The 21,139-nt window shown below is 34.1% G+C and overlaps 5 protein-coding genes across 6 annotated transcripts in view; 2 read left to right on the top strand and 3 right to left on the bottom strand.

The window, feature by feature from the left end:
- The window catches only part of LOC123004714 (glucose dehydrogenase [FAD, quinone]-like), a 2,414-nt gene extending 417 nt beyond the window's left edge, over positions 1 to 1,997 (top strand). Inside the window, exon 2 of the mRNA XM_044398109.1 lies at positions 30 to 1,997. Coding sequence (XP_044254044.1) covers positions 30 to 1,483 — 1,454 coding nt within the window. The 3' untranslated portion in view covers positions 1,484 to 1,997. The remainder of the gene's footprint in view (positions 1 to 29) is intronic.
- The window catches only part of LOC123004715 (polypeptide N-acetylgalactosaminyltransferase 2), a 26,617-nt gene extending 9,738 nt beyond the window's left edge, over positions 1 to 16,879 (bottom strand). Inside the window, exons 1-2 of the mRNA XM_044398110.1 lie at positions 16,391 to 16,879; positions 4,721 to 4,989 (exon numbers count right to left, since the gene is read on the bottom strand). Of these exons, the coding sequence (XP_044254045.1) occupies positions 4,721 to 4,989; positions 16,391 to 16,480 (359 nt within the window). The 5' untranslated portion in view covers positions 16,481 to 16,879. The remainder of the gene's footprint in view (positions 1 to 4,720; positions 4,990 to 16,390) is intronic.
- On the top strand, positions 16,734 to 18,932 carry LOC123004716 (protein fuzzy homolog). Its single transcript, XM_044398111.1, has 6 exons — positions 16,734 to 17,036; positions 17,270 to 17,391; positions 17,435 to 17,582; positions 17,628 to 17,753; positions 17,803 to 18,000; positions 18,051 to 18,932. Exons 1-6 carry the CDS (start codon positions 16,959 to 16,961, stop codon positions 18,627 to 18,629), a joined length of 1,251 nt encoding a protein of 416 aa, XP_044254046.1. The 5' UTR covers positions 16,734 to 16,958; the 3' UTR covers positions 18,630 to 18,932.
- Positions 18,521 to 19,964, bottom strand: LOC123004718 (rod outer segment membrane protein 1-like). Of its 2 annotated transcripts, XM_044398114.1 has the most exons (4): positions 19,811 to 19,964; positions 19,323 to 19,753; positions 18,884 to 19,103; positions 18,521 to 18,832 (listed from the first exon to the last, which is right to left on the bottom strand). In XM_044398114.1, the coding sequence occupies exons 1-4, from the start codon at positions 19,919 to 19,921 to the stop codon at positions 18,659 to 18,661; spliced, it is 936 nt and encodes a 311-aa protein (XP_044254049.1). In that variant the 5' UTR covers positions 19,922 to 19,964; the 3' UTR covers positions 18,521 to 18,658. The 2 variants fall into 2 exon arrangements, with proteins under 2 accessions (XP_044254049.1, XP_044254048.1); XM_044398113.1 differs by having other exon boundaries at positions 19,323 to 19,921.
- On the bottom strand, positions 19,743 to 21,139 carry LOC123004717 (KRR1 small subunit processome component homolog). Its single transcript, XM_044398112.1, has 2 exons — positions 20,281 to 21,139; positions 19,743 to 20,227 (listed from the first exon to the last, which is right to left on the bottom strand). The coding sequence occupies exons 1-2, from the start codon at positions 21,055 to 21,057 to the stop codon at positions 19,961 to 19,963; spliced, it is 1,044 nt and encodes a 347-aa protein (XP_044254047.1). The 5' UTR covers positions 21,058 to 21,139; the 3' UTR covers positions 19,743 to 19,960.

Genomic DNA, 21,139 nt, shown 5'->3' with positions numbered 1-21,139 from the left:
TACTCATAATTAATTGAAATTAATTAAAGGAATGAAAGATCAGAAATGTATGATTCCTCGAGGCAAGTCCATAGGAGGCAGCAGTGCCCTGAATGCTGTGCTCTATGTTAGAGGAAATTCTCAAGATTATGACCAATGGGAAGCTTTAGGTAACCCTGGCTGGTCATACAAAGACGTGCTTCCTTATTTCATCAAATCGGAAAATTCGCAAATTGACGGCGATCCTGGCTATCACGGAATCGGAGGATTTTGGAACGTTGAATATTCATTTCCAGCTTCAGATCTTTATGAAAATTTTATTGCTGCGTGTGATGAATTAAATATGACACGTCTTGATTATAACGGAAAAGGGCAAATTGGTACTGATAAATCTCAAATTAATATTAAACACGGAAAGAGACAAAGTTTGGGTACAGCTTTCTTGGACAATGCCCGAAAACGGAAGAATATCCATGTCATAACTAACGCTTTAGTAACCAAAGTTGCAATAGATCTGGGAAGTAAAGAAGCACAAGGAGTTGAATTTGTCACCAAAGAAGAAAAATTTTCAGTAAGGGTTGACAAAGAAGTCATACTTTCAGCAGGAGCTATAAATTCGCCTCAAATTTTAATGTTGTCAGGGATAGGTCCGAAAAAACATTTAGAAGAGTTGGGTATTGAAGTAATTGCAGATTTACCAGTTGGTGAAAACTTACTCGACCATCCCCTTTTTCCCGGTCTAGTTATACAAACAAATTATACTCTTCCTGGTACTACAATGGAGATATTACTTGAACAATATTTGAACGGACTAGGTCCGTTGACCAGTCCGGCCCATGTGGACAGCATCGGCTTCATTCACACTGGAGCCGGTCCTGCAGATCTCCCCACAGTCGAATATTTATTTATTCCTCCCGGTGGCTCAACCCTACCAATTTTAAACCGAGTTTACAATTACGACGACAACCTCGTCTACAACTTCTTGAGCAGAATCAACTCACGAAGCGACATTACGGTATATTTGGCCCTCTTGCATCAAAAATCCAAAGGGAGAATCACTTTACAATCAACGAATCCCGTCGACTTTCCTCTCATCGACTTGAACATGTTTGCAGAACCCGAAGACGTTGATAATTTAATTGAAGGAATCGAGTTCGTTATAAATTTAACAAAAACTGAAGCTTTCAAAAAAATCAATGCCAATCTTCTTAATGTACCGATTTGTACGGAGTTTACCAAGTATTCGAAACAATATTGGGAGTGTATGATTCGTCAAATGACACAAACCATCTATCATCCCTGTGGCACAACAGCAATGGGGCCGAATAAAACTACTTCCGTGGTCGATAATAATCTTAAAGTTCATGGAATTGGGAAGTTAAGGATTGTTGATGCGGGAGTTTTCCCAACCACGATTTCGGGCCACACGAATGCGCCGGCGGTCATGGTCGCAGAGAAAATTGCCGATGCAATTAAAGATGAGTACGGATATGGAAATAACTAAAAAATCTTGTTATTTTAGTTTTATTTAGTGAGTAATAAATTTCATCTGCTATCAAACTCTCTGCATAAAAATGTTAATGCAGTTACTGTAATAGCAAATACACTAAAAATCAATTTAAATTCACAAATACATAAAATATTCAATTTATGACAACAGTAAATCCACGATTAAACATTAGGTATTCTTAATAAATTAACAATTGCTTAGTGTGTATATTAACATTAGTAATCTCGTTAGTAATAGTCAGTTTTATAAAATTAGAATGCATTTCCTGTCATTTGAGACAACAATTCTCTTGTTCCACACTGGAACAAATTATGGCAAGTATAGCTAAATAATAAATGTTATAAAAGACTCATTAAATCATGACAGGATATTTACATCATTGCTCATATTTTTTTTTGGAAATATATTTCCATTTTCGATATTATTATACAGTCTGCTCCGGCTAAACCCCACATTAGAAGTATTAGGAGTTCTAACAGTGATATTTATATAAAATTTTGTACTACAACCATAATCGTTTAGATCCTGATCAATGAAAATATTTTCAAGATAGCAGAACTTCCGGTTATACCGGAAGTGGATATCAACTTTGTTACTTTAAATAAAAAGTTACGTTTTTTATAGCGTTTGGATTACTCAAGTGATATTGAGAGAGTTTTTATTAGCCTTCCCTATCCTAAATTTAACCATTTTCCAAATATTTAGACCTTTTTAAAAAAAAATTGGATTTGAATCTTCTTATTCAAAAATATATAACTGTACCATTTTTTATTATGTTAAAACCGTAGTTGAGTATACGAGAGAGAAAGATTAGATCTTTCTTTTGGTGTATTATTAATTAAAAAAATAATTAACAAACCGCCTAAATGTAATGTTACGTTTAGGAAACTTCAAATACCCTTAACTCATTTTTTCTTAATAAAGCGCCCCAAGTTTTTCTTCACTAAATGGATGAGAATTTAGTTCTACTTCGATCTGCATTAACATTCCCTATACCCATGTTTTATAGTTTTCAAGTTATAGTAACTTCTTTTAATATTGTGAAAAATTCATTAGCCATAGCTACTTCAGGACAAGTTGACATAGAAATAAGAAAAAAATAGAACATCAAAATTATTCAAATTTAGATCAAATAAATTTAATTTGTATTTACAAAAAAAATAACACAATTACGAAAAAACTTGACATTTTTTCAGTAAGAAATATTTCAATGGCAAACTATAAGAAAACTACCATGGATAGTAATGAATTTCTTTCATTGTAAAAAAAGTCAAAATAATTTGAAAATCATTAAATTTAGGTATAAGGAATGCAGAATTAAATTCTCTTTAATTTAGTGAAGAAAAAATTGGGGCCTTCTATTTGAAAAAATTCAGTCAGGAGTAAGTTTCCCAAACGTAACTTTAAATTTTGGAGGTTTGTTAATTATTTTTCCAATTATAAATACACAAAAAAAAAGATCTAACCTTCCTTTTTCATATGCCCAAATACGATTTCAAAATAATTAAAAATGGTAGAGTTATCGATTTTTGGAGAGGAAAATGCAAATTTTCCAAAAATTTCAAAAAAGCAAATATTTCAAAAACGATTAAATTTAGGTATAGAAAAGTCTGATAAAAACTCTCTCAAAATCACTTGAGAAATCCAAAAACGCAATAAAAAACATAATTTTCTATTTAAAATAACAATTTTTTTTATTTCCGGTGTAATCTAGTCAAATTTTAGATAAATATCATTGTTAGAACTCCCAATACTTGTAATGTGGGGTTTAACCGGAACACCCTGTATATTCAACAAATGTAAATGACATGCTAGAATCAAAAATCAACAACGGTTTTAAATGAAGTTTTCTGCATATGCAGCTATTCCATTCATCAATTATTCCAAAACAGAGGCGATTTCAATGTGACGAACAATAAAAAAGTATTCTATTTAAAATTCAGCTAACGTCAAGTACTATCAACTGTTTGCAGTCGACAACAATCTGAAAGTGCATGGAATTGTGGAGTAAAAGTTATTGGACGATTGTTGAAATTTTCCCAACAACTATATCAGGACATTGCTACTGTTATTATTGCAGAGAAAATTTCTGACGTCATAAAACGTAATAGGTAAAACAACCAACTCTAACAATTTCACTGAAAATCTTGCAAATAATCCCAAGCTCGACAAATAATAAAATCAAATCTTTGTGCACAAAGCACTTGCCAGTGTTTTACCAACCATAATACAGCTCGCAAATCTTTTAACCGCGATAATTACACAACTTCAGAGTTGCATCGAGTAGTGGAAACTCATGAACAATGTTTGAACTTTTGATTACTATTCGATCTGCGTTATTGACCTAACGACCAAAATCAATCATCGGGAAAGTGGAATAATAAATTATTAGTGCAGAGGGAAATAGATTTCTCCCCATGGAAATGCGTACTAATGCATGATGTAAGTGATATTACAAAACTCGCATTTATTATGTGATTCACTTCATTCAATTTCCCAATAAAATATTTGAAACCAATCATAAACGACTGCATATGGCGTTCGTAATAATTTTCACCGGAAGAACAAAACTGGACATTGAATAGATAGCAATTAATGTCCAAGTAGACATAAAATAACGTAAAGTATCATTAAAACAGAAAACGTGGCAAAGAAAAAAATTATTCAAGATTTAAAAATCATAATTACGTTTCAGTTATTCTAATAATTTCCTTGTTTGCAAACCATTAAACAGATGATTGAGCTATAAGTACTACAATTTTGTGAATTACATAGTGCCGATCAATCGCAAACAAACACATTCTTTTAGAAATCGTCTAGATAGATTTTTCCGTGACAGCTTCCGGTAAATTCGAAAGTGAATTAGATCAGGTTCAGGGTCACGTGTGCCAACTTTTACTTATACCAAGACCAAAAGTTCGATTAATCAACATTAGTTAAATAGAGAAAGGTAGCCTAAATACCGACGGTCGGTACTGGTCATCTGCCATAATCACTAAATCATTTTTAAAATGGGAAAATGCGTTGCGCAATCGGATTTTTCTCCTGTTTTCGCGTGACTCCCAAACAGCGTTTCAAAATCGAGAAAGTAAACAAAAACATGGTCAATTCTCTCCAATCTCTGTTGATTTTTTTATCTCCAAGTACAATGAAGAGTAGAAATTTATTGAAGTTTCACATGCGACACGAATCCGTTATCAGTGGATTTATAATGGCCGCTTATGGACTTACATCGCATTCCTGGTGTCCGGTACTTCCCTATTACTCGGAAGATTATCGCTGGCTTCTTGATTAAACCTATTGCGAATGTAGGGATCCTCTCCTTGTCTGAGTCCTCCTCTGGACACATAACCAGTTTCGTCGAAATAATTCCAAGTGAGGCGACTATCCGTCGTTTCCAGACTCTGTAAGGCCATAGGGACCGCCGGTCCTGGAGCCGAGTCGTCGCTGTATTGCGCCATTGTCACCCCTTCTTTCAGTCTTAGAGCTCGGTTTTCAGTCTGAAAAAACAATTATTCTTGAGTAACAACGATAGTGAAAGGATCGGGATGCTGCAATTGTATTTTTCTCACAATAAAAGTGATCTGACTTAGATTATCCGGACTTTCTCTTCCGCGATTACACTGTGGGAGAATTAGGGATTTTTTCCGAAATGTGGATCGAAGCTTAATCTGCATGCGATTTTGCAACTATTCGACTTTCTTATGCCAACGTCGTATTGTTTTCCATGCATGTCACAAGAGCTTTGACGGTGTATACATGGTGAAGTACAACAGAATTTCAATTTTGTACAACTGTTTCCTACACGGTAAACAAACTCACCTTAAATTATCATTACTGCACGTAAACTCAATCAAGGTTTGGTGTTGGCAGATGTAAAGTGGAACTACATACAACTTGAATAAACCAAGATAAATTTAGCCTATTATTTTTAAACATTAAACAGCTATATCAAAGGTAAACAACGCTTGTTTTTAATTCTTGTCGCAGCTTCATTTTTTTAGAGTTGTCACACCTTCCTGAATAAATTACCATACTAATAAAATGTTAAAACACGCTTTTACGATTTTACATAATTCGGCTTTATTAAATACAAAACAGCCTGTATAATAGTTTAATGTAACTATTACACATTATGTACTATACATGTTGTGATCGCAATATGCCATAAACAGCAATCATTTCACTTCTACGGAACTTCCTGTAATTGTAGAAGCACTTCAAAGTAGAGCAATAGAAAGGGAAAATGTTCCAATGATGGTACAAGTAACTGTTAAAAAACTGACATCAATTATTGGGAAGCCCAGTTTGTCTTAAAGCTTTTAAAAATTGGTCTCGATTTTGTCAATGCTATACTAATTTTTAATTAAAGTACGGAAATATTAAATTGGCAACATAAATGAAGTAGGAGTTGAAATGTTCGAAAAACAATTATTACAATCTAAAGTCGATCTTCCATTTATTTTACACTACTCCAAAAAATTAAAGGAATAAAAAAATTTCCTAAATTTTTTGGTGATTTTTGAAAGGCTGTAACTCATCGAAAAAAGGTCGTATCTAGATTTAAAAATAAACATTTTTAAGCTTTAAATTTCTCATTTGTTTATGTTTGTTATGTTGATCAATCGGTTCGAAAAAACGGTTTGATGGATCGATTTAAAAATTAGCAGTGCTCTGGGGGATACTTTGAGCTGTAAAAACACCTAAAAACATTAGTTTCCCCATCAATATTAATTAGTAAATACGAGGTAGATTTACTAAAACAACGCAAAAACTTACTTCTTTATCTTTTCTTTAAATCAATGTTAAAGGTAAAAAAAATTTTACAAAAAATCATAAGACATATCATATGACATTTATTCCAGTTTTTGATACTACCCTTATATTCCCTGTATGGTCATTGGTTGCTGAGATATCGATGATCAAAGACAAGAGGATTCTTTTTCATTTAAAGTTAGATATCTCAGCAACAAATTGTCGTAAAGAAAATACGAAGAAAACATATTAAAGGTAAACAAACATGCTATCTGGCCTATGAATTGACTTAACTAAAAAAAATTCTCTACGTCCGTGGACCAAAAACAAAACCGATTTTTTTTTCTTGCTCTATTACTTAGAATTGCGTGATAAACGTAGCACAGAAAAATATTTGCCAAAAGATCTCAAAACTAGAAACTTAAAGTTTAAAAATGTTTTTTTTTTAATCTAGATACGACCATTTTTCGATGAGTTACAATCCTTTCAAAAATCACCAACAAATTTAGGAAAATTTTTTGTTCCTTTAATTTTTTGGAGTAGTGTATCACTAATAATCACTCGAAGAAACATTATTCTGAAGCATCTAATTTCAGTCGCATCATAAGCAAAATTCAGCTTTTTTGCTTGAGCAACTTTTATTTAAATGAAGTTAGCTTTTACATCCACCAAATCAATTCCTGGTCCATTAAGCTCAGGTCTGCAGAGGCGCATCTAATGTAGGTCTTCATCGCATGAGTCAGCAACAGCAATAAATCTGTATAACAATCGAAAAATCGATCTGAGAGTAGTTTGAGTTTTAAAATTCCTTAACAATGTAGCAATAATTTTCAAGAACGGGTTTTAATGTCACGATCACGTTTCCTGTTTGACCGGATATTATATCTTAATGACAATTAAACGCGAGTTTTCCTAAGAGAATTATTTTGCTATTAAAGTAATTAGACGCTAAAAAAAGACTTTTAGAAACATTATAACGTCAACATCAATTTAGGTAAATTCAAGAACGTGTTAATTTGACCTAAAAAAAGGAAAAAAACTGTATTATGTTACACGGTCGAAAAAGTCGGCGCCTAAACCTTTCACAATTGGGATGTTAATTCCGGGCCTTAATAGATTATTATCTGTCGCATAAACAGATAATTTGAAACTTTATGAAAGTAAATTCGAGGTTTCAGCAACCGCTTTGAGGATTATTTTCTCCTCTTGTTTTTCTTTTAATTTCAATATACTTTATGCTTGCATAAATTAACCTTGTTGCTCCGTCACCTTTAGCTTGCGTTTTATGTAAATTGTCTGCATTCTGTGTAAATTCCAATCGATTTATCGAAAAAAGAGCGGATTGACCCATCCATAAAAATTTCATTTGAAAATGGAACATTCACGTCCACATTGCTAATTTACAACCCTAAAATGTTTTAATTTGGAAAAAGTACGGAACAAAACAGTAATTGAAACGTAAAGGTTCCTATCGTCCTAAATTTAAATCGAAGGGTTTATCCAGCCCAAAATTTGCATGGTAAACACTGGAGATCGGATATTACAAAATAACAATATCGCTTTAGTAATTAAAACTTCCATTAAGATACATTAGTAGATTTGCATCCACACTCTCATTAAATTTTATTGAGTTTGGAACAATCGCAAATTGTCGAAAGTCGCAATAAAAGCCGCGGTTTCAGCTGCCATAATAAAAGACATCATTTCTGTACTAATCTTATTTGATACACATGGGCTGCAACAGTTATTGCATCTGAAACCAAAATCCTTTCACTCATCCAAATGTCAGATTCAATTTCGTCATTGGGTGTTTACAAAGCCTTTTGAATTTTTCTCATAACTTCGAGAGTAACATCTTCGTGGGTGGAGCATGTTTACACTTTAGTTTCCGGCCTTTGCAAGCACCGTACTAAGAAATTTATATATGGGCTTAATTCTCCCGGTTTGTCTTCTGTAATATCGATCGAGTGAGTTAGCACGTCGTAAACTTTTCCAGAAAGATAAATCACCCCGAATACGCTATTTTTAACCGGCAAAATTGTTTTTTATTTACGGCCATTCTTGCTACGGGTTTATTATGAAACGAATAAATCACGAAGACGTTAGAAAGGCAAATGGTCATCATTTCTCTGAAACTATGTGGAAATAATAGCTCGAGACGGACATGTTACCAAGAGATGAAAGTAGACATTCTATTGCCGTATTTACCGATTTTTGAGTGGAAGTCGTTACGATTTAATTTGTTGCTACCCACAAAGCAGATGCAAAATTTATTTGATAAGGTCAAATTATGAAAGTATGTATTAAAAATTTAAAAACGTTCCAATAAATACATTGTATACATCTGGATTTTAAAAAGTCTAAAGCAACTTTTTGAATTTTCTCTTCAAATAGCTATTTAGTTTATATCGACACAGAAAGCTACTTACAAATAACAAGATATTGCAAAGTACAAATAGACAATGTTTGATTCAGAAATGTGATTTTCAAAAGATAAACTTCTACAATTTCCTTAAATTTCTTCTAAACAGTAATTTTATTCATTAATCATTACAAAGAAAAATAGTTTGACCCATTTGTAGCCACGATTATGTCATTTTGTATTCGTAATAACATTAGATTTCGAATTGAGATTTTATATTTTTAATTACATGATTCTTCAAGCATGAGTGAAAGTAACCAATATTTGCAAATAATATGATCAAATACCGTTTTTAGTAACCTAGATGATACAGGAAAAAGTCGAATAAATGAGAAATATGAATTAAAAAAATAGTTAAGACGAAAACCTTTCACTTCTTTCCTTACGGAATAACAAGCATAAAAAATAAGCATCCTTTAATCTTAAATTAATCGCAACATAATCTACTTTCTGAAAAGGTGTTTGAAATTGTAATTACGAAAGCACTGTGTTTATGGACACTAAACAATTTATGACTGAAAAACAATTAGTAGTCTATCGAGATGCTTCAAATTTGCATACGAAATATCTTTCACTATGTTTCAGTCAATAAATACCTTGAATGCCATTAGCTACAAGTTAATTTCGATAAAAAAATCTTGTTAAAAATAATCTTCTAATTAAGTGTAATTGACACGCTGCTGTATTCTGATGAGAAAGTTATATTAATCATCCTAATTGCCTAAAAACTCCTAGCCAATTTTTTTATTTTTTTTTTAAATAATAAAATGAATCGACCAACACGAAATGTCATGATATGGCTTATTGCGCAATGTTTAATTTGACGATTTGATTAAAATAAACTTCACTTCAGGCACTTTGAATTAAAAAAAACCTGCATTATAATCAAAACTCCCACATAAAAATAACCCAAAGCAAAGTTACTCAATGGTGCCAAAACAAAAACGTGGGATAAAATTACGGTACGCTTCAGAGCCACCAAACTGAAAATTCCTTTAACGGAAGTATTTCATTAAAATTTACAGCAAAACAAGTCTTTTTCTTTTACAATCACCTGGAAGCTTCTTATTCACCTTGACCTATAGATATAATCTATTATTATCCATAAAAGCAGATCGGTTTAAAATTAAAAACTTGAATTTGTGCTAAGTTTTGAATTAATTTACAGTCGTAGCGTGCTAGTCGGCAGGTCAGAGATTTATTAACAAGTCCTACTGTTTTGTAAAATTACACTTTTATCGACCATCAGTTGGCACACCTTGAATATCGAAAGGAATCTTGTTATAGCAATTACAATCTAGTACATCACAAGAGTTAACAGTTTCAGCAACAACCACTCGAGTTTAATTAAATGAAAGTACAATTTTGCTCAATTGAATTTATGAGTATATTAAAAATGAAGATTCGGTCAAGATGACATAATTACATACCTTGCGAAGGTCGACCATTACTTTCTAAACTACCGTTACCAAAACGATTTAGAATAACATTTTTCCAAGCAATTTCATTGTTATTCATAAAGTTCAATTCATCACTTTCAAATTTATTAACTAATTGAACGTAACTGAATTAATTCCAGACGCACAAACTCTTTCCTTATCAAAAAAACTTCTCATATGCATATTAATTTAAAAAATAAGCAGTTGAGCAACTTTTACACCATTTCAGCGTGTAATTTATTTAATTGGACGTTATGAGTCTTCACAAGCAGCAATGTGTGTTAAAAAAATAATTAAACAACTTCTCTCTTGAACGTCTCGGAGTGCAAAATATGTTTTCGCTGTTTAACACGCCAAACTTTAGTCACTTTAGTCGAGCGAAAAGTCGCAAACTTGAAATTCCATCAGAGTCTTTTGTGTCGGATAAAAATTGTGCAAATATTGACACTTCGCTCTTAAAGCCTGCTACTGTTTGCAGCAGGAAATTCACACCGAAGAAATTAAATCCAACGTCGGATAGAATTGTTGCCTCACCGTGAAAACTAAGATTGGACAAGTGGAAAATCGAAATGGAACTCATTTCCTTGCAACTGCCAATACCTTACCACCGTACTTATTTCGACGATAGTGTATTCTGCTATTTAAACAGCAATTACGTGTTTAAAATCAATCGAGAGGGAAGTTCTCGGTTTCCAAACTGACCGAGGCGGTCGGACTTTACTATTTCTATTATACGAAACACAGCCTGAATTCTAAACGCTCAAAAATCTAATGGTTGCAATTAATTAACAGACCATAGGAATTATTTCGCGCTTTACTACCCGTGAGTAATACTCTACGGTATATTTTACATTTATTATCTACGCTGTGAGCAAGAAAAATGATGCTGTTAGTCGATACCGACCGGAATGTCTGAGTCTGTTCGTCACTTAATTGGTTTTCGACCGGAATCGAAAGTGACACTTCATTTAGAACTATCGGGGATTAACTGAATTTTAACAAGAGAATCATTGTTAACGAGTTAGACTTGGTGAAAATTGTTAAATTATGTATTTCCTGAAGCCAAGTCTTATTTTATACTCTGCATATCCTTGAGAAATCTCCAACGGAATTCGTTTATTTAAGTCAGTAAACAAGAATGCAAATCAACGAAACAGAAATCGATAACTGGCGGAAACGATACAAAGGATTCAATCGAAGAAAAATGAAATTTACGAGAGATAAACTTTGTACAATTATCGTAAAATAATCCCAGAAGATGGGAAACAATATTGTAAAGTTCGCTAGATTGATTTCTTCAATCATTGGAACTTCAAAACCAACAGAAAGTTCATTTGGTATACAGCAAACTTTGCTGTATTGATCCGATTATTTGTTTTATTTTTTGTTTGCCGAAAACTTCTTTTTACAGAATCAATTGACGCTAAAAGTTTGGTTTGCCACAAATCAAAAAAATACTTTTCATTTGAAACGAATTGCATTAAAAGCGTCAAGGAAATTAAACTCTTTCCACCAAATATTTGATATTTTCGTTTATTAATTTAATTAATCATCAATAAGTACTTCCCAATAAATAGTTAGAAATTTTATATCAAAAAAACATTTATTATTATTAATTAACAAAACCGAGAGTACATTATACCTATAAAAAATATATTCACCGAAAAAGGCTTTAGTCAGTGTTTTTATACATAAAAACATTATAAAACCACAGTGTTATTAAAATTCACTCTAGTATTACCAAACAAAGCCGGTTTTTTTATTTATTTAAATCAATAACATCAATGCAAACAGTGGCGGATCTAAAAAACACCTTGGGCGGGGGCTACCAATAAACTTGAAAAAGAAAATACAAAATAACAAATTGCTTTTTCTATTTCGGTAGCACAATAAACATATTATGTAAGTGAAAACAGTTGCATAAAATGCAACTTTGTGACACTGTATTTTGGAAACATTTAATGCAATACTTTTGTCATACTATCGATTTTAAAAAGAGGAATTGTTGTAAAACAACGTATTTCATCGAAACTAAATTAAATTATTATAAATTATAGAGCTACCGGTCAGTTTGTGAAATTTAAAAATTTGAAACAAGGAACTAGACTTAAAAATCAATGAAACATAAAATCAAAGAACGAGTAATTACTTAAGCTTAATGAACCGAAAAGCCTTGATTCCAGAAGAAATATAAATTTAATCTACAGCCATTTAGCTTTTTTGTTCAATCAATATCAAGGTTTTTGGAATGTGTTATTTGGAATTTCATACATTTGAGACCCATTTTATGATCATTTACAGAAAAGCGAGCAGTAAAAATACATTAGGAGATAATGTAGATTAAATATAAATGGCTTTATTGGAAATTTCCGAGTGACACATGAGGGAAAAGAATCAAATAATATTACTAGAGAAATGACATGAAGCAAAAGGACGTCAATAGTGCCCCATTTACGTAAAATGTAATGGACCGTAAAAATAAAAAAGGCATAAACTAAACCTGCGAATAATGAAAGAAATGAAAAACCTGCGTGAAATCGTAAATCAAATAAATATAATAGAAGCCGTTCCATTAAATTCGTGGCACTGTTAATAAAAATTTTCCCAGATTGGAATCGATTCCAGGCTCGAGATTGATCCTCCTGCAATTACTTGACCACGTTTACATTCCTCGCGAATTCCGTCGAGAAATGGACTTTGAACAATCCAAACCCACGCGAAGACAGCACTTGGGGATTAAATCTAATAAAGTTGAGGATAAGTGAAATAAATGCCTTGAAAAATCTCCACCACGAAAGGATTAAATTAATAAATGGATGCAGATATATTTTTAAAAACTACGTCCCTGCCTTAATTCCGTTAATTAGCGACGAGAAACAAGAAAGAATTACTCCGGAAACTGGAATGCTTTTGTACGGTTAAATTTATTTGGCACGGCTATTAGCACCGGAGTGGTAAACGGTCTTATTCCGGATCTGCGATAGCTAGGAGCGTACTCTCTATTTGTTCATTAATTCGAAAGCTCGCAATGATTTTTCACTGGACATTGAAGAAAAAACAAGAATTGGTATTCCGGTCGGCGCCGATAAGTTATCACGCCCATCATTCCTGATATCAGTGCCATAAAAGTCAATTAATCACGACTCCGTTTACAATAACGGCTTATCCTTTCTTCCGGGTGATTTATCCAGGGATCAGGAAAGCGTATGTGGCGCATCACTGTCGCAAGTCGAGCTTAATTGTCTCAAACCGACAACAATGTAAAGAAGCTTATTAAATCCCAAATCCTGCAAGCACATGTTTCGCATGACAGGATGCTACCGCGATAAATTAAGAACACGCCTGCGAATGACTCCAGAAATTAGGAAACTTCGTCACGTTTAATTAGCGCACTTGTATACAATTAGAACATCCGAAATAAACGTACAAAGTGTGACCCACTTTGGAGTATTAGGCCCCTTTCTAAGTGTTTGAGGCGTTAATGGCGAAAAAATTCTCCTTGGCACTCCACAATTGCCATAAATTAATAGAAGGCTGAGTGGATGCCAGAACAGGTCGCGATAAGAAATTTATGTCGTTCTTTAGTGCCGAACTTATCTGGCGCCCTTTCAGGACAAATGTAAGGGGAAGGCCCTTAATTACACTAGCCCTCACACAACACTGTCAATATAGAGAGCAAATTTGAAAAGCTTTCCCTTTGTAACGTTACAAATCAATAAAACGCAAGATTTAATTAGGTACAGTGGCACTCCAAATTTGCATTTCTAACCAAATCGAATTTTTGTATCAAATAAAACAGAAAGTTGAAACGGAATAACTCGTTATTGTTTTGTCATCCACGAAAAAACTCCCATTATTGAATTCGGGAGAACGACTAAGACTTCCTACTTGACATCGTTAAAAACTTATTAAAGAAAATCCAATTTCCTTCATGGAGGGCTGAACATCCTATACGAATCTGTTTATGTCAGAGTTATAAATAAAAAGACAAACATTCGAATAGCTGACGTTTTCCACCAAACAGAAATACGATGAAAACATTCTGTCAAATAAAATATTCGTAAATCACCAAATATTTTACACCCACAAAAATATTTTTGGAAGAGTTTAGAAAAACAAGTTCAATGTTCCACATTCACCTTGATAATTATTCCAATTAAACAATTATGATTTATGGATTAACGAAATCAAACAATACATTATAAATTAGTGAAATTTAATGCTACCAATTGATAATAACTATCTAAATTTATGTACGAGTATTTTATACAAAACAACTCATATATCTTACATCTCAAAAAAACAAGTTACAGTAACAGTAATGTGTTCTCATTATTGTTTTTTCATTTCATTTTTGGACATTAGATACAAGAATTCAAACTTTCATAAAGTGCATTGTGTCACGACATATCGTAAAATACGATAAACATTTATTGCTTATTACCGTATTTTATATCCCTCAATAATAACAAAGTTAAAAACAAACATTTTTAAAATGCAACAGTTTGTATGTACAGTAAATATCTGTTTAAGGAAATGATACCGTCAACATAAACGCACTCTTCCCCAGGTAAATTCAGCAATAAAAGCTTTACAAATTGACGCCATCAATCTCCTAAATACGGCTTCGCATTTGGCGGGCGAAAGATATCATCTTTACTTGCCCAAACCAATTGCTGATCCCACTTTATCCCAATGAAATTAAAAAAGTTGTGGCAATGATAATATTTGAAGGAAGTTGATTATCAGTAAACAGGAACATGCACAGAAATCGGGTCGACCACCAAACAAATGCATTTTATTTGTGTTTGTTTTTTTCATAAGATGCAATTAGATTCGATATGTTAAGCGGAGTTGTTGATTTTGGAGCATGGCGTCACATAATTGGCAATGTCAGTATTAGTTCTATTTTTAGAAAGTTTAATCGATGCTGGGGGCGGTTCGAAAAACCACCAAATTGAGATCTGCCATAGTGTTAATCGTAAGCTGGCTTGGCGGAATGCCGCCACTCATCGATCGTTTCCAATCAAATAATAAATCCTTGTTATTAGCGTCGTTAAGTACGTCCCGACGGCGCATCTCACTTGAAACAAAACACAACACCAGCTGCGAGTTATTTTAATAAATTCTCACGGTGGAAGATGAGGAAATACAAAGTTAACCGAAGCGTAACTTCCACTTTTGTATTCGCTTGAGAATAGGCTCTTAATTTTACATAAAGTAAAAACATTTGCGCTGATGCAAGTTTAATTAGCAAATAACTGTCCAAAATCAATTTGGAACTGCAAATTGCCTCAATTAAAATTATGTTTGAGCTTAACTATTCTTTAAATAATTTATTTCTGTAAATGCTGTTAAGTTGAATCTTTCATCTCGTAGCCATTTAATTAACAAAATAAATCCAATTTTAATAGAGGATTCAAAAAAGTTCGGATACCAAAAGAAGTTCTAAACTGTAAGCAAAGAGTAAGTTCACGCTCCGAAAACTTCATTAAAATTTTACATAAAAGTATAATAAATCGTTCATACTCAGCGTGGTTGAATAAGTTTCGTCTTAATTGTAAAGAAATGTTTTTTGGTTCCATTTACTCGCTTCACTGAATCGAATTGTCAGATTCGGTCACACCATCTGCTACAACAATTTCCTTTAAACGAAGTAATGGAAAGATTCTGTCTTTATTAAAAACTGTAGCACTGATAACAATTCTTCAATCATTTAATAGAGTCAATGTCACAATAAAACCGAGCCAATGTGCTAATAATAAATCTTTCACTTTCAGTTTCAACTTTGTTCCAAAAATTTAGATGGTAATGCCAAGGCTGCATATACGCTCGTCTCTCCTAAAAGTACACTATTACAATTCAACAGTTGTCATAGCAGTTGCGTGGGCGAGCTTAAAATCAATTATATCATCATTAGTAAAAAAACTTGAACGTGCAATAATTTTGCAACAAAGTCATTAGAAGGCTATTTATTTTTGCACGAGCGTGAAAGTGTATTAAGCCAAAAAGTGTCGCAAGATCTTCTATTCATCATTTTTTTCACGGTTGAAAATTAGAACTCTCGTAATACAGTCGTTATATGGTTCGATAGGGCAGGTTGCGGTTTTTCTGACTCAGCACGTCCTAAACAATGAAAAAGCGCTCAAGCTTTCTAATCTTTCTCTCCCTTTGAAGGCAATATTCTCCCTTCGCCGCCACCAAAATTGCATCGTGCCGACATTCAGGTTAAGTTCGATCCGTGGAAACGTGCTTTTTGAAAAGATATATTTGAAAAAATCAGACCTTCGAGTCTCCGGTGGTTTGCAAATAGTAAATAATAACAAACATCCATGCCATGGAGAAGAGCAGCAAAACCTTGACGTTCCTCCTCATCGTGGCGGCTTCTCGGTCACAGTGCACTTAGAGTGTCTTTGAGGACCATCAACACCTCTCTCGCGTTACATCTACATCCGTTGCCGCCGCAATACTGAAAATCGCGGCGACGTTCGACATCGTGTTTTTGCAGCTTCTCCTCATGTTGGTGGAACTTTCAACCGCTCTCTTTTACTTTCACGCAAGACCGACAAGGACGGTCGATGGTAGCCCCGTCCTCGCCAAGTTCGTATCGCGACGCTCTTCGTCTCCTGTTCAATAACCAGTGATTTGTCATGGTGACCCACAGAGGGCGTCGAATCGCTTCAATCAAAACGTTCCATAACGAAATTTACGACACCAATACAAATAATCGACCAATTTCAGTGCTTTAAAGCGTTTTTTCAGACGCGCAATCACTGGATCACTAATTTCAGACGGAATTTCCGGTGATGTGTCAATGTTTACTTATCCAATATTTGCTCTAACCACTTGAAAAATGTCGGCACATGTTGTTTGTGTCACCTCGGGGGGTGGTTTGCCCATATTTTCCAGGAAGAAAGGGAATACTGACAGTGTAAATATTTTTAGGTTATGTTGACACCTAACAACAATCTGCTTTCACCAAATCCCCAGTCTTGCATTAAACTAAACTTATAGTAAATACAAAACTTATACTAACAAAAACTTAATAAAAAACTCCTTTTTACTGTTTTATCCTATCTCAACACTTAACCCTTTCACTGCCGATAATGCAGATTAGCAATTTCGGGGGTGCCCAAAATTCATATCTTGTCATTTTTGCTTTAGTTACCCTTTTCAACAATTGGATCATTGAATGGAGTCCACATGTTTGGAAAATCGCAAAAAATTACTCTTCAAAATACAATCACTGAAGACTACTCCTTAGCATGGAAGGAATATCACGAATGGTAATCCAAAGCTACATTTTCTCAATTTTACACTACCTTTCAGCTTAGTTTTGATTGGGATATCAAGTGGTTGCACTATTGAGATCCTCACGAAGACTCTCGACTCGATTTTCAATGCAATTGTGTTAATTGTCGGAATCGAAGAGATCAAATCTCAAAGAAATATCGAACGGTTTAAAAGAGAATTGCGGGTAAAAAACCGTAAAACACTTGATTTGTCTTAAACATTGTTTTAGATATGTTATCCTTTGATCGATCGATTGCTGGATTCTTTAGATTGTGGCGATTCCTCCAGTAGACACTCCTCGGATTTAATAGGAATGGTGGAAACAATTTTGTGTCCTGAAAACCACTTGATTCAGGTTTTTGCCGCCCACTTAATTTACTAAGTAAACAAGAAAGTAATTACAGATCGTTCTTGACTCGTTTACCGAATGCGTCGATTCCTTATTTAGTTGCGTCCTTATTCATGGCAAAATTGCAGCTGCGACCAATAGCTGGTGGTCGCTCCACTCTGAAGAAATCAAACTTTTAGCAATTTTGGCCCAAAGTGAGAACACGTCAAGTTCTAAAGACATTCCAGTTTTTCTGCCGTACAAAAGTCCAACAGTACGTGATTTATTTTCAGTTTTAGAAATAATTATAAAATTTAATTATAGGTGGCTTTTCGTTTCGTTTGCTGTACTTTAATTCCAGACATCCAACTGTGTTGTCTCTGCGGTCCCACCCCCGTTCTCTCGGAAGTGGAATTTTCCGCGACTAATTGTTTCAAGAATTCCGCAGATATTTTAAGTTCCGCCATACAATGCCATCCGCGAAACTTCCACTCGACTTGTCACATCGACGGCGGAATTTTAGGTTTACTATTGGTAAATACAACTTACGGCAAATATATGATCACGAGAAATCCACATCAGAATAGCAATAAAAAGAACGCGAGCAGCTCGCATCGCCTGGATATTTTACGAACGTTTTTCTATCAATCGGTTTTAACGTTCCTTGTGCCCAACGAAGACTCGAATGAAGATGGAAGCAATTCGGAAATTTCCAATAAAAGCGATGTAAATATAGGGTTTGAAACCTACTGGTGCTCGGAGTACCATAAATGCTTCGCAATGAAAATCGGGGATAATATTTTGGCCGTTTTATTTAACTCGTCGATACCGACATTCGCAATGCGATTGATTACAGAGAAAACACTCAAGAATTTGGTCTCAGATAAACAAATATGCTGGTGATCGTTTATTTAATATATTTTTTGCAAAAGTCAGTCTTTCAATTCCTGAGGTACGGGTGGAGGTGTTGGGGGTGTTTTATTGTCTTTCACTTTGCCACTGTAACTTCCGAAAAGCCAGATTGTGTACGAACGAGCACTTCCGTAAAATCGCCGGTTTTCAAAATGAGCCGTCTGTATAAACCTGAACAGAATTAAAGTCACAATCTGAAAAAACAATCATTTTATGCAAGTTTGATAATCCTGACTCCGACATACCTCGAGGATAATATAGAGACACAAATTACCCACAATAATCCAACCAACTTTTTGTTTTTTCTCGCGAATCATTTCGTAACAGCCTCTTGTCGAAATACTTAAATTAAATTCAGGAGTATACAAATATGCTTTTCCTGTGACTTCGATCTTATGATGGACACAGGGAGAAAGTGATTTCATAGAACAACAACTAAACGGAGCATTACCATCAGCGGCAGAACTTTAAAAAAACAATTTACTGATTAACGATGTTTTTTTAAACTGTCGCTTTCTAAGACAAATTAGGATTCTAGTGATAAATAAGTTTTAAACAAAGTACAGCAATTAGAACTAGTGTGATAAATGTCGTTCAAAAATCACAAAACAGGACATTAAAATCTTGTGTAAAACTCTCATTTTCTAAACAAGGTTTATCTATTTGCTTTCTACTTAAACATACCCAGTTTCTTTTTCCAGTGTTTGATCTTGCCACTTGATCGTATACCATTCGTCATATTTCTTGCTTCCGCAACATTGCATTTCAATTTGTAGCCGATCAATCTGTGATTTATATGTAGTACTGTTCAAATAGTGATTCATTGCAGTCACAATACCATCGTGGAGTTTCTGATGCGTGCTATACGCGTGTGCGATTACACTAATAATAATTATCAATAAAACAACCACCATAACAAGAGCCAAAATAATTAAAAAGAACATCGTTCGATTTGCGTTAGGTTGCTCGCTAGGTTCCCACACCGCATAAACATAATAACACATCAATAAATTAATAATCAGAAAAAATAACACTGGGACAGCTTGCAACGCGGGTAAAGTATCACCATCGCCGCTAGTAATCATATTAATAAAATACCCAAGATGCGATCTGATCTGTATTGCAGAAAGAAAAAGTTTGCAGGAGAAAATTATATCAATTAAAAGAAATACTGTTAAAAAACTTGACATAAGCTTGATGGTCTTGTACTCAACTACACGCACTGAAAAGCCATCTTTAACAGCGATTCTTTCTTGAGATTCATATTCATCTAAATCAGACATTGTCAAAATTTGGATGTCAAGTCAAATAATATTAACAGGTTATTTAACAGGTTTATTAAACATTTTTGCTCCTTTCCGCGCCTTCATGATTTTTTCTTTAAGTGACGCTATATCAACTTTCGTGTTAACATTGGATGATTTCTTCGACGTTGAGGGTTCCTCAGATGGTGGGATAAACGCTTCATTTCTTTTCTCTTCTCGTTTCTTTGCGGCGGCCGCATGTTTTTCGTTCTTCTCTTTCTGTTTCTTTTGCCGTTTTTGTTCCTTGTTAAGGAAGTATTCACCAGAAGCCAACTCCTTATCAATCTGAAACAAAAATATTAATAAACTTGTCTAGTAAAATGTTTCCTAGTTTTTACCTTGCTTTCAGTTTGTGGAGGCGGGAATGGCGTGTAAGGTTTCTTCTCCTTCTTCTTTTTAGGTTGCTTCCGTTTACTGATATTTTTATTAACAAACTTGGGCAAAAATCGATCCCAATTCTCGTTCTTCAACTTAGGATCTTTAGCTAACTCTTTCTTAATCATCAAAGCTTTAATATTATAAATAGGATGCACATTCTTCATGGTATCTTCAACAATCTTCCTGACTTGCTGCAACCCTTTGTAAGGCCCCAAAGCCGACACAGTCTGTCCTTGCACCAACACATAACAATTAGTCAACAATTCAATTGACTTCAAAGTACATCCATTAGGGCCAATCAACCTTTGCCTTCTTTTAACAAACTTCTCTTTATTCCTTGTAATTTTCCCTATTTTAATGATATCACAACCAATGTCATCGTTCAAAACTCGTTTGGCTTGTTCGAAAGGAACACTGCGTGACATTAATTTGATCATGTCTCGAGCTTTGATAATGATATAAGGGTCCCAAGTTTTCCGTGTTGTTCTCACAGTCATACTTCCTTCAACTACATCTAATTCGGCTTTAATGTGATGCTCGTTTAAAGTCTTTTGCACGAGGGGCCACACTTGACGCAAATATTGCTCCCGATATTGAGGAAAAAGCGTCGCGAAGGAACTTTCCTCCAAGAGGCCATGGGGGTTATCCTCCGGCTTAAATTCCGGAATTTTCATCTCCCAAGCATTTTCGACGGGGCCTGATGCTGTTTGAGACTCATCATCGCTTGAATCTGACATTTTTCACTCACAAAACACTTCGATACAAAAAACACGTGCTTGCGTCAATAAAAAAGCTTCGAGCTTTTGACGGATAGTCAAG

This window comes from Tribolium madens, unplaced genomic scaffold (assembly GCF_015345945.1).
Source record: "Tribolium madens isolate multiple individuals breed KSU strain unplaced genomic scaffold, Tmad_KSU_1.1 Scaffold_20;HRSCAF=117;Tcas5.2_LG4, whole genome shotgun sequence".
Taxonomy (NCBI): domain Eukaryota; kingdom Metazoa; phylum Arthropoda; class Insecta; order Coleoptera; family Tenebrionidae; genus Tribolium; species Tribolium madens.
This window is presented reverse-complemented; position numbering and strand designations above follow the sequence as displayed.

Coding starts and splice junctions, on each gene's coding strand:
- LOC123004716 (XM_044398111.1), top strand. CDS start 16,959: ATGTCGGCACATGTTGTTTGTGTCACCTCGGGGGGTGGTTTGCCCATA. Junction 17,583..17,627: donor GGTTTAAAAGAGAATTGCGG/GTAAAAAACCGT, acceptor ACATTGTTTTAG/ATATGTTATCCTTTGATCGA. Junction 18,001..18,050: donor TGCCGTACAAAAGTCCAACA/GTACGTGATTTA, acceptor ATTTAATTATAG/GTGGCTTTTCGTTTCGTTTG.
- LOC123004718 (XM_044398113.1), bottom strand. CDS start 19,921: ATGTCTGATTTAGATGAATATGAATCTCAAGAAAGAATCGCTGTTAAA. Junction 19,104..19,322: donor ACACTGGAAAAAGAAACTGG/GTATGTTTAAGT, acceptor GTTTTTTTAAAG/TTCTGCCGCTGATGGTAATG. Junction 18,833..18,883: donor GTCTCTATATTATCCTCGAG/GTATGTCGGAGT, acceptor TTGTTTTTTCAG/ATTGTGACTTTAATTCTGTT.
- LOC123004717 (XM_044398112.1), bottom strand. CDS start 21,057: ATGTCAGATTCAAGCGATGATGAGTCTCAAACAGCATCAGGCCCCGTC. Junction 20,228..20,280: donor CTCCACAAACTGAAAGCAAG/GTAAAAACTAGG, acceptor TTTTTGTTTCAG/ATTGATAAGGAGTTGGCTTC.